The 12,830-nt window shown below is 35.7% G+C and overlaps 1 protein-coding gene across 1 annotated transcript; it reads left to right on the top strand.

The window, feature by feature from the left end:
- Nucleotides 1–3,559: 3,559 nt before the first annotated feature.
- Nucleotides 3,560–12,529, top strand: LOC127952150 (eukaryotic translation initiation factor 3 subunit B). Its single transcript, XM_052550491.1, has 19 exons — nucleotides 3,560–3,807; nucleotides 4,176–4,368; nucleotides 4,585–4,704; nucleotides 4,977–5,034; nucleotides 5,146–5,274; nucleotides 5,354–5,511; nucleotides 6,122–6,253; nucleotides 6,366–6,432; nucleotides 6,520–6,566; nucleotides 6,886–7,096; nucleotides 7,201–7,273; nucleotides 7,373–7,495; nucleotides 7,588–7,666; nucleotides 7,752–7,890; nucleotides 9,946–10,071; nucleotides 10,158–10,235; nucleotides 10,325–10,433; nucleotides 11,856–11,968; nucleotides 12,057–12,529. Exons 1-18 carry the CDS (start codon nucleotides 3,702–3,704, stop codon nucleotides 11,954–11,956), a joined length of 2,049 nt encoding a protein of 682 aa, XP_052406451.1. The 5' UTR covers nucleotides 3,560–3,701; the 3' UTR covers nucleotides 11,957–11,968; nucleotides 12,057–12,529.
- The last annotated feature ends 301 nt before the right edge of the window (nucleotides 12,530–12,830 follow it).

A 12,830-nucleotide genomic window follows, 5' to 3' on the forward strand; every position in this document is an offset into this window, starting at 1 on the left:
TTATTCATTTTTATTATTGATCTATAAAGATTATAAAGAAAAGGATATCTAATATCAAGTTCGTTGTTTTTGCTTGAAGAAGAATTGGCCTTTCATTGTATTATCATTTATTTATGAGAAATTACTACTTTTATTCAGCACGGATGCATTATATTGATTAAAAGTGACAGTAAAGACATTTAGAATATTGCAAAAACATTTTGATTTCAAATGAATACTTTCTTTTCATTAAGTATTTATTCAGCAGCACTACTGATTTCAACATTGATAATAATAAAAAATGTTTGATTAATAAATGACATTCAGAATGATTTCTGAAGGATCATGTGACACTAGAGACTGGAGTAATGATGCTGAAAATGAGCTTTGCAACATGAATTACATATTAAAATGAAATTATAAATAAGAAAATATTGTAATAATGTTTTATGATATTGCTGCTTAAACTGTATTTTTAATAAAATAATTGCAGTCACAAAAGACTTATTTCATAAATTGTACATAAAATCTAAAATCTCTTTCTTTCGCTCTCTCTCTCTGCATATATATATATATATATATATATATATATATATATATATATATATATATATATATATATATATATATATATATATATATATATATATATATATATATATATATATATATATATATATATATATATATATATATTGATTATAATATTAATTCTTTTGAGGAGGTTATACAAGTGTAACTTTAAATTCCAAAATATACCTATTTGGAACAGCAGTTCATTTCACACAGATGTGTATATATATAATTCATTAACTGGATGGAAAGTACAATGATTTTCTTATTATTACACCACTGTGCATATTCAGCATAACAGTCTCCTATTGTGTTTAATAATTTCCTTGTGTTTCTGTAGGACTGCCACAGGTCATTGTCAATCAGTGTAATCGGCTGGAAAACATCCAAACAAAATAGCTTCTTAAGGTTTTAGTAATGAACTAAATCATTAACTAAACTGTGTGTTGCAGTCATGCCTTGAGGATGTATTTGAAAAATAACTCTCTTGTAATGTTTCCAGCTGTCCCAAAGATTAAAGGGTCTCATTTCCACCTCATTACCCGGCTTCATCCTTCCAGTGTATTTAAATGCTATGTCACTGGAAAAAACTTACAGTGTTTACCACACATCTGTATATTACATTCATTTGCCATCAAATAACAGTGGGGTACAGGTACAATACCCAAAATGTGGTGCAGTGGGATGAAAGGAGACCATTGGGGTACACAAACAAGCCTTGAGATTTACAAATTAATACATTCATCCCACTGTAAAATAACATCCAAATCTAGTACAAACATCTATCTATCTATCTATCTATCTATCTATCTATCTATCCATCTATCTATCTATCTATCTGAGACTGCGTTGGTTAAAGTCACTAATGACTTGCTAATAGTTTCCAATATTGGCTCTCAGTCTCTTCTCATTCATTTGGATCTTAGCTCAGTCTATTGACCACGCATAGTTACTTAATCATCTTTGAAATATTTGGTTTGTCAGAGACAATTCTTGGCTGCTTTAGGTCCTATCTTACTGACCACAGTCAATTTGTTCTTATGGGTGGCTATAGATCCAAGGTTGGTCCTGTTCATACAGGTGTCCCACAGGGGTCAGTATTGGGTCCCTTACTTTTTAGCATGTATGTTTACCCACTTGGTCAACTACAAAGATCTCTTGTTCTTAATTTATCACTCTATGCTGATGATATGAAGATGTATATTCATTCAAGATCAGGTCTATGGATGTTGTGAATCTTTCTAACTGTATTACTGAGATCAAAAATGGGATGTCTAATTGGTTTCTATCTTTAAATAGATCCAAAACGGAAGTTATGCTCCTTGTCTCTCCCCATCAACTGCGAAATGCTGGTTCTCTTACAATGTCATTTGATTTCTTTTGTGCAGAATATGGTTAAGTAATCCTTTTTTTCACCTCAGAAATATAGCACGTTTATGTCCTATGTTGTCCTTCTCAGTTTCTGAGAGGTTGATAAATTATTATTTTATTTTTTTTATAAGTTAATAGTCTTTTCACTGGCTCCTTTTAAAATCCTTATGCTAACATATAAAGCTTTGCAAGATCTGGCTCCTCAGTAATCAACTGACCTTTTAATGCCTTACAACACACGGTTGTAGCTGGGGTTTGCGGGGCCCCGGTGCAGTTTGCACAATTGGGCCCTGTTTGAAATTGTATAATTTGTATGTTTGTTCTATTTATTTATTTTTGCTATTTACACAATGGTTATGTTTTTTTTTTCTTCAGGTTTGTAGGTGTCCAGGTACCGAAACTGAATAGTCAAATGTACAAAAGCACTTTAGCCTTCACTGTAAAAATTAAATATACAGTTAAACCAAAATTTATTCAGACACCTTTAACATTTCTAAGATTATCACAGTTAATTTGCTATAGTTTAGAAAGTGGTAATAAAATATTACAAGAACTCAAAGGTAAACTGTCAGAACAAATACATCTTGATAATATCATATAACTTTGATAGAATGGTATGTAATGGATTACAATCAACCAAAAATTCAGACTGTTAGTATGACAATATTTACACAACACAACTATCAATAGTTTGTTGACCAATTACCAAGCAATGCTTAATTTTTTTCAATCTGTGGTGTGAAAAGGTCGCATTAACAATTAAAAAAAAAAAAAAAAAAAAAAAAAAAAACTTAAACAAAAGGTCAAAGTGTCTGAATAATTTTTGGTCCCAAGTTTCTTTTCAATCAGTTTTATTGGTAGTCCACTGTATGAAGAATTTTTGGGTATAATATGTCAAAGTTTACTTTATGCTGAATGGCTGTATGGGCTCTATTACCTTGTTTCTGTTTCTAGCGACGCTTGGTCAGGACGATTTGGCGTCACTTTTTGATGCACAGGATACCTACCTACCACTTTAGTATGATTTTTGATTGTTTTAAATAAGAAACAATTAGCATCAATATGGCGACTTATATAAAAGGTTGATCGTCATGATTAAATTATATACTGGGCTATACTATTGCCATTCTTGCGTATATGTTGGGGTGTGATGTTTCAATGTACACAGTCACAACAGTTCTATCTATCTATCTATCTATCTATCTTTCTATCTATCTATCTATCTATCTATCTATCTATCTATCTATCTATCTATCTATCTATCTATCTATCTATCTATCTATCTATCTATCTATCTATCTATCTATCGGTCTGCCTGTCTGTCTGTCTCTCTATCAATTTTTGCATACTACATTAACGTTAGTTCAGAACATGGACAGTACACATATTCGGACGGAAGATACTTGTCACATGAACAGAAAGTAGAAGGAGAAAAGCAAAGGGAAAGACCATGTTGATTATTAAAAAGGGTCATGCATGTCATATTTCATAGTAAATTTACGCATTTGGACAACAGGAATAATATTATAAGGACATATACTCTTCTTTTAAATTCAACCGTCATCGTGCTTTTAAATTTGTGTTGTGTATTACTACGAAACTCTCAATAAGAGCCCTTCCCCGCGCTCCGCACACATGGTACGGTCCTTCTCTCGCTCGCGGCGGTGGTAGGCGCCGGCTGCTGTGCACATGGCCGAGTGAGTCAAAGCTTTGGATTCATGCACTGACATTTACCCGCGTCTTTTCACACGCCCAGACTGACAGGAATCGATCTCTAAATGCGAGACACGAATAATATGGAGGACGAAATGGAGTATGACGACGGAGAAGAAGAGCCTTCGTTCAGTGATCCGGAGGATTTCGTGGATGACATCAGTGATCAGGGTAAGAGAGGCCTGCGCTTTAGCCCGCCTGCTAACAAGATACGAGTCACACAGTAAACATTAAAACTCAATATGTCAGTCCGATACTAACACAAACACCATTCGGATTCATTGTTTAGTAACATATAATTCCACGTAACTGCTCAGGTTTAGATTAAACATTTTTTATTCCAGTTAACGCTTCCGTATTTCAGTTCAGCCTGCGCGCGAGCAGGACAAAAGCTTTAGGGAAACAGACGCGCGCGCAACATTGTGTCAGTAGCTTTTTGTGCTCTTGAATTCAGACAGGCAAGTGCTGTAGCATCTGTTCGTCCATGCCATGTTTAAGATGCTAATTTGTCTTTTATTGGACGGTGTCTCCGTGTGCAGAGCTGCTGGGGGATGTTCTCAGAGATAAACCTCAGGAGGCTGATGGCATCGACTCGGTCGTGGTGGTTGATAATGTCCCTCAGGTCGGACCAGATCGTCTGGAGAAACTCAAGAACGTCATCCAGAAGATCTTCTCCAAGTTTGGCAAAATCACCAATGACTTCTACCCATTCGCAGATGGAAAGACCAAGGGGTAACTTTTGGTTTGCTTGGAAGTCGGGATGCATAGTCTTTGATGCATTGACCTAGTATTAAAAAGCTTATGAATATTAGAAATAGATGCATTGATAACAGTGCTTTTGTAATCTATTATATATGTTAATACTGACCAATAAGATCCTTAATATGGAAAAACGTGATAGAATAATGTTATTCTTTGAGTCTTAATGAATGTGTTTTGTCTTCACAGGTACATTTTCCTGGAGTACTCTGCACCAAGTCATGCTCATGAAGCTGTGAAGAACGCTGATGGCTACAAGCTAGACAAGCAGCACACTTTCCGTGTCAACCTGTTCACAGACTTTGACAAGTATGTTATCTTAAATTATGCTGTTGTTTGACAGCATATGCGAATAATGGATTACGTCTGAAATAGAGGTTGACTGATAAGCAGTTGTTGGTTGCTGATGCCAATACGTTTGAGAGCAGGCTGGCTGATATAGATGATTCAACACTGTTTGATATCAGCATAGTAAATAACACCTTCTGCAACTAAAATGTAGAAAATAGAAGTCCCGTTTTACTAGGCAAAGAGAAGAAAAATAGTTGACGTGTAATTAAACGATGCTAAATCTCTCATAGGTACATGTCAATCAGTGATGAGTGGGAATCTCCTGAGAAGCAGCCCTTTAAAGATTTTGTGAGTAGTTGCTCTTCAGAACTGTTCTGATTGTGTGAAATCCAACCCTGCGATATGGTAACATGCTTTTAAGTTTGTGTATTGGTTTGAAAGTTGGTCTTTTGGTTTCAGGGGAATCTGCGTCATTGGATGGAGGATCCTGACTGCCGTGATCAGTACAGTGTAATCTATGACTCTGGTGAAAGAACAGGCATATTTGCTAATGATGTCAAGGAACCTATTGAAGTAGAGGAGAGAGCGGTGCGTTCACCCATTCATCTTTTAAATATGATAACCACGTGGCCGTGCGTACTGTATTCAGTATTTTTTTTTCTTGTAGCGCTGGACCGAGACATACGTGCGCTGGTCTCCAAAAGGCACCTATCTGGCCACATTCCATCAGAGAGGCATTGCTCTGTGGGGCGGTGAGAAGTTCAAGCAGATCCAGAGGTTCAGTCATCAGGGGGTTCAGCTCATTGATTTCTCACCCTGTGAGAGGTAAAAATGGGTTCATTTTTTTTTTTCAGTCTGTTTATTTATTTATAAACACACACATTTATTAAGGAGTTGATGAGATTAAATGTAAACCTAAATTATGTATTATGCAGAATGTTTACTCCATTTATAAAATAAAAAAAGACTTTGTTTATATTGAACTAGCACATGGAAGGACATTAATATTTTGTAATTTTTTTTTTATTGAAAATATATATATATATATATATATATATATATATATATATATATATATATATATATATATATATATATGTTTGTATATAATTCTTTTTTTTTTAGTTTAGTTTTAGTGGTTTTAGTAACTCAAGTTAAAGAAAAAATATTGTATTTGTTAATGTTTATTTTAAAGTAATGATTTTTTGTTTTTCGTTAGCAGTAATAACCCTGGTTGTCAGTCGATTGTGACCGTATCATAATAACCAAATAACAGCAGATTAATCATTCATTCACTACTTCATGTATTTTAAAGAGATCTTTAAACAAGGAGAATATTTTTTAGTGTATCATTGTGTATTACATTTTACTGTCCGTTGCATTTGATTTGATTTATTTTGCTATTACACGTTTTTAATGTAATTTGTTTTTGCAGGTATGTTGTAACATTCAGCCCTCTAATGGACACTAAAGATGACCCACAGGCCATCATCATCTGGGATGTTCTCACAGGACAGAAGAAAAGAGGCTTTCACTGTGAAAGCTCTGCCCACTGGCCAATTTTCAAGTAAGTGTGGTCTGAGTTGATTTTTAGGGCACATGTTGCCAGTTTGATTACAGTCATACTATAACATATTATGTTTAATATAAGTATGTAATCTAAATTTTGTTCTGTTCAGGTGGAGTCCAGACGGGAAGTTCTTTGCCCGAATGACGCAGGACACACTGAGCATCTATGAGACACCAGTAAGTGACTTGTGATCCAGATAAAAGGTTTGAGAATTTGAGAGTTCAGTTGTTTAATTAACAAATCATATTGTCTCCTTTTTCTAGTCAATGGGTCTTTTGGACAAGAAGAGTTTGAAGATAAATGGAATTAAGTGAGTAGAATAAAACGATTAACAAAATGAATACACTGCTGTTCAAAATCCTTGGATGTTTTTTTTAAAGAAATTTCCAAGGCTTTATTTATTTGATCGAAAAACACAGTTAAAGCAATAATATTATGAAACAATTTGTAGAATTTTAACAGTTGTCAATTGTAATATTTTGAAATGTAATTTATACCTGTGATGTCATAGCGGAATTTTCAGCATCATTAGACATCCAGTCTTCAGTGTGACTTGATCCTTCAGAAATCATTCTAAGTACTAAACATTTTGGACATATTTTAATGTAAAATGAATTTTATGTTTACAGAGACTTCTCTTGGTCACCTGGTGATAATATCATTGCATTCTGGGTTCCTGAGGATAAGGACATCCCAGCAAGAGTAACACTCATGCAGCTTCCATCCAGGAACGAGATCAGAGTCCGCAACCTGTTTAATGTTGTGGACTGCAAACTTCACTGGCAGAAAAACGGAGACTATCTCTGTGTGAAGGTGGACAGGACACCCAAAGGAACACAGGTATAAGAGTTGCTTTGAAACTGTGCTTTGACAATAAATTCAAATGTTTACTTTTCATGGATTTGCTAAAAAGGATTTTTTTTTTTTTTTTTTTTTTACCTTAGGGCGTTGTCACCAACTTTGAGATCTTCAGAATGAGAGAGAAGCAGGTACCTGTGGATGTGGTGGAGATGAAAGGTAAAGTAAGAAGAATCTTAAGACATAATGTTGCCATTTCATGCTTCTTAGGGTCTTCAACACCTACTCTTGTTTCTGATTTCTCTGCCTGTCTTATAGAGGGCATCATTGCCTTTGCTTGGGAACCAAATGGCAGCAAATTTGCTGTGCTCCATGGTGAATCTCCCAGAATCAATGTATCATTCTACCATGTGAAGAACAATGGCAAAATTGACTTAATAAGTAAGTGTTCACATTGTGAATGTATTCCTCTTTACAGATGTTTTGTATGCATGTACGTGATCTAAAGGTTTACCAAAAATGTATTGTTTCAGAAATGTTTGACAAGCAACAGGCAAATAGCATCTTCTGGAGTCCACAGGGGCAGTTTTTAGTGTTGGCTGGGTTGAGGAGGTCTGTACTCATTAAGTATGCTGTGTTTGTTAGTAATTTGTTTTAGAGTGTTCATTCTTATGACTTTCTGTGTTTCATCCTGCAGCATGAATGGAGCTCTTGCTTTTGTGGACACGTCGGACTGCACCATGATGAACATTGCAGAGCATTACATGGCCTCAGACGTAGAATGGGACCCCACTGGACGATATGTTGTGACATCTGTCTCCTGGTGGAGCCACAAGGTGATTAATCTGATTCTATTGGAAATATTATATATTAGTGTTGAAAAACGTCTTACTGAATATTTAAAAGTGTGATTATACCAGCACTTCCCACTAGCATTTTAAGCTTATTATTTAAACACCTCTGATTGTGTTCACACTAGGGCTGCAAGATATTGGGAAAAAAATGACATTGCGATATTTTATTTTTCTGCGATATATATTGCGATATTTTTTCTTACAAACAAAAATGGGGTAAGCACACTTACATTCTCATTTTAAATGATTTAAACATCGACACCATCGTGTCAATTGATTAATATGCGCGAGGGAGAGAGCAAGACAGCGCTCGTGTTGTTTGAAGATGGCTCGCTCTCTCTCTGTCTCTCGCGCCCTCTCTTTGTCACTCTCTCTGTCCCTCTCTCTCGCGCCCTCTCTCTGTCCCTCTCTCTGTCCCTCTCTCTCGCGCGCTCTCTCTTTCTGTCTCTCTCGCGCGCTCTCTCTCTGCCGTTAAACTTGCATGTGTTTTTCAGTCCTGTCAATGATAAACTTTCACTCTATGATGGTTAAGCTGTGCAATTAATCCGCGAATCACATTCGTCAAGGGCCGGGGAGCAGCTGACCCGTACAGTTAATGAATAACAGATCAACTACGACAGCCCACATCGCACATCCTGCGATGTGACTATCGTGGATTCGTACATCGCGATATTGATGCTTTAACGACACATCGTGCAGCCCTAGTTCACACACTCAACAGATATATCAGTGATTGCCTACAATGATTAATACCAATATAATTATTCAGGGTTTCCATGGCTCTTAAAAAAAAAAGTTTAGTTTTATCAAATTTAAGGCCATAAAAAGTCTTAATTTTGATTTGAAGAGGTCTTAAATTTGGGGACGGAAAGACCAGAATTGCGATATGGCTAAATGTGAAGATTAAACTTCAAAAGGCTAAGGTTATGATGGTGTGTGCTGCAGTTGTGTTCTGCTGTTACCGGGGAAACAGTTATATTCTACCAAACTCTCCACCTGCTGGCAGAGAATGAATGAGCATTTTCAATAAAACTGTTGTTTTGTTTAGAGTTCAGACTAATGTGAAAATCAACCCATGTTTTTACCCTGCGCACGCAGAGATTTAAATGTGAACTGGTGGATCAATAAGAAGACAATGCATTATCAAAATCTAAAAAGTACAGTGGTGTGCAACGTGTGCATTCTTTGACTGCATGAATCAGTCAATTAAAAGGCATTTAGAATTATCACATAGTTCAAGAGATGGGGCAGAAAATTTATATATTTTCATATAGTTAATATCACATGAAGAGGGAGCATAGTTACAAATGTGATTTTTTTATTTTATACAACAGTTCAGTAAACAAGGAGTTAATATTAAGAGACACTGTATTTTAGACACTATTTCCTGTTTTTGCTCTATTTCTTCAACAAAAATCATTCCAAACACAGCCACAGAGCTGTTTTGCGTCTCTGAACAACACAACAGTGTTTTGTTTCTGAATGAATCGCCCATGCAAGTGATTCAGTTCAAACACAATGACTCACTAAACAGTGACTTGCTGCCAGTATTTGCCGCTTCTGTGTTTCCTCTGCATTGCAAAGATCAGTTTTGTTGATATTGGTTTCATTTGCTTGGTAAAAGCCCAAATGTGAGAATTTGACTCCAAAGATGGTGCACACTTTTAGAAAAACTCATCCATTTTCTTAAAAATTGTTTAAAGGCTGAAATGTAAAATTTATCATTTTATAAAACTTGTTGTCTTTGTGAAAACTTGTAAATTATACTTTTTACAGTAACTTTACAGTTTACTATGGAACTATAGACATTGCCCCACCCCACTCATATGGTATTAATTTTATGTGTGCAGGTCTTAAAAGGTCTTAAATTTTAGCTTAAAAATCCTGCAGAAACCCTGTTATAGGAATTAGAAATATTGGATTTCATTCAGAATATATAAATATAATACAGGAAGTGTTTATTATTATTTTATATGAACTGAAAATGCATATCAGATATGCATATCAAATTGACTTAATTTATGTTTTAAAATTTAGGTGGACAATGCCTTTTGGCTGTGGACCTTCCAGGGCCGTCTGCTGCAGAAGAACAACAAAGAGCGTTTCTGCCAGCTGCTGTGGAGACCCCGTCCACCCTCTCTCCTGACTGCAGACCAAATAAAGGTGAGAAGGGGTCAGATGCAGGCTCTTTCTCATTACTCGTCAAGCAGAGTGAACTCTAATCCCACTTTACTTTTTGAAACCCACAGCTCATTAAGAAGGACTTAAAGAAATACTCCAAGATCTTTGAGCAGAAAGATCGTCTCAGTCAGTCCAAGGCATCAAAGGTATAAATTTGATGTGTTTTTACACACCGTATTCATATGTGGATCAAATGTCTGTGATCAAATTTAAAAGAGCGCTTTGTGCTTCACAGGAACTGGTGGACAAGAGACGTTCCATGATGGAAGACTATCGCAAATACCGTGAGAGAGCCATGGACATGTACAACGAGCAGAGACCTCTCCGCCTCGAACTCAGAGGAGGTAACTAATGCAGAGAGCAGCTCAGACTTTTATTAACCATCAGTGACATCTCTCAGGCTGCTTTGCAAAGCACAGTTTCAATGCCTTTCTCTAGAATAGACCTGTTGTATTAATCATGTGTTATCAGTTTGCAATAATTGATCCAACCAGGATTTTAGACATAACTGCAATGTTTAATCTTTGAGTTATGTAATCACTTTGCCGGACAAATGAAGAACTTTTATGCTCCAAATACTATAAATCAACCGGAGGGCCTTCTAAGGGGGCCTTGAGATGTTTTCTAGATCTGTAAATTAATGCCCTGGTGTTTTATAAAACAATGGGCAGTTTTATACATTATATGAATATACATTTTTATAGCTATACCAAGATTTAAAATATTGTATTGGGCAGAAATTGTGAAGAAAAACAATGGTAAAAGTCAATATCTGTGATTGTTAATTGTTCACATATTGTTGTGGATAATGGGTTGAGGACCACTGCTATTACATTTACATTTAGCTGACACTTTTATCCAAAGCGACATACAATTGCTATATATGTCAGAGGTTGCATGCCTCTGGAGCAACTAGGGGTTAAGTGTCTTGCTCAGGAACACATTGGAGTCTCACAGTGGATTCGAACCTGGGTCTCTCACACCAAAGGCATATGTCTTATACACTGCGCCAAAACCACCCCATGCTATAAATTCATATAAATGTAAGAATTTAAACCAGTAAGACGTCTCTCTCTGGTGCAGCTGTGTGTTTTTAGCCAGTGATTGAACCATTGGACCTAATTATCTGTCATATGTAGGGCCTTTTCTCAGTAGGTTTAAAAGCATATGTTTGAATTCTTGGTTCTGCAAACAAAAAAAGGTAATCAACATTTGTGTGAAATTCAATTGCAGCAGCTAAAAAATTGACACATGCATTTAACTTTTTGAAAAGTTTCACTTGAGCCAACGTTTTAATTTTAAACTAAATGGAAATGGAACAGCCAGATTACTTTTTGACATGGTAAATCTGGATTTGAAAAAAAGAAATGGCAATGAAATGTACTAATTTCAGAAATGTAAAAAAAAAAAAAAAAAAATCTGTTTCCTCATTAAAACTTCGACAACCACAGCTGCACATTCCCATCAGCAGTGACTAAATATAAATGTAGCCTAACCAAATGGTACATGGCTACAGACAGTGTAACAGTTTGTAACCAAAGCTATGCAGCCATTCAGTCTGGTTGACAAATGTTTTGGGCTGTTTTATCTGGCCTCTTGTTGTAGTATTCATTTTTATAATTTATTCATGGCATTCCATATGTGTTATTGATTTATTATACAGTTATGACTTTTATCAGCAAAAATTTTATGATTGTGACAGCCCAGCACTAGAGATTGAGTATAAGACCATTTTAGTAATCTCTGTATTTGCTGATCTTTTCTAGGAGTGGACACTGATGAGCTGGAAAGCAATATCGATGACTGGGAGGAAGAGACCATTGAGTTTTTCATCAATGAAGAAATTATTCCCATTGGAGATCTGTAATTCCAACAGCAGGTGCTGTGTGTGTAGCAATATGACTCTGCTATGCTATTTGAAATACCTTGGTGCAGTCATAATTATTTTATTTTTTCCTTATTTTCAGTATCCGTTTTTAGTGGAGGAGTGTGGACTATCATTGGAGAAAAAAATTGAGGCATCCCCTAAAAGAGTTTTCCTTGTTATCGTCAGTCAAGTGCCTCTTAATACTGGTCACTGCGGAAGGAGAATTTTGTGCCACTGTTGACTGCTGCTTTTTAACAAAATCATCCAGCTCTGGGAGAATCCACCCTGCCAACATCATTCAGGCCTGCTCTTGGTGGATCTGATCATAACGCGTTCCTGTTCTTGCCTTTGGTTGATCTACCTCATCATAAGGGTCTTACCATGGCACAATATGCCACAAACTGTTTTTCCATCATCTCACAGAAGGAAAACATTTTGTTTCCTAAGATTTTCCAAAAGGCGAACTTGTACTCTAGTGTGCAAAAATGGCACTACAGTGGTCTGTATCCTCCTCCATTCAGATTACCTGATATTAAATGCACAGCAAGGGAATAAAGATGAACTGAAATTCAAGCGGCTGTTGGTTTTCTCTCTCGTTAAATTTAAGGCAAAAGAACATGATGCATATGATTGCAAATATTATTTGGACATGAATAACAAAGTTTTTGTATTGTAAAATTGAGGGATTTTGGGGAAAGTCCAAAGTAAATCTAGATGGATGTTAAATATGAAGTATTATGCAACATTTTTTATGGATTCCTTCTATTGGTCCTCTTGATCACATTTATTGTCAATTACATTTAAATGTATTTAGCATTTTTATTGTTTAATTCATTCTTTTATAATCTGAATATGCAATTTTAATCCCTGATTA

Source organism: Carassius gibelio, chromosome A3 (assembly GCF_023724105.1).
Source record: "Carassius gibelio isolate Cgi1373 ecotype wild population from Czech Republic chromosome A3, carGib1.2-hapl.c, whole genome shotgun sequence".
NCBI lineage: Eukaryota > Metazoa > Chordata > Actinopteri > Cypriniformes > Cyprinidae > Carassius > Carassius gibelio.

Coding starts and splice junctions, on each gene's coding strand:
- LOC127952150 (XM_052550491.1), top strand. CDS start 3,702: ATGCGAGACACGAATAATATGGAGGACGAAATGGAGTATGACGACGGA. Junction 4,705..4,976: donor CTGTTCACAGACTTTGACAA/GTATGTTATCTT, acceptor AATCTCTCATAG/GTACATGTCAATCAGTGATG. Junction 6,567..6,885: donor TTGAAGATAAATGGAATTAA/GTGAGTAGAATA, acceptor TTATGTTTACAG/AGACTTCTCTTGGTCACCTG.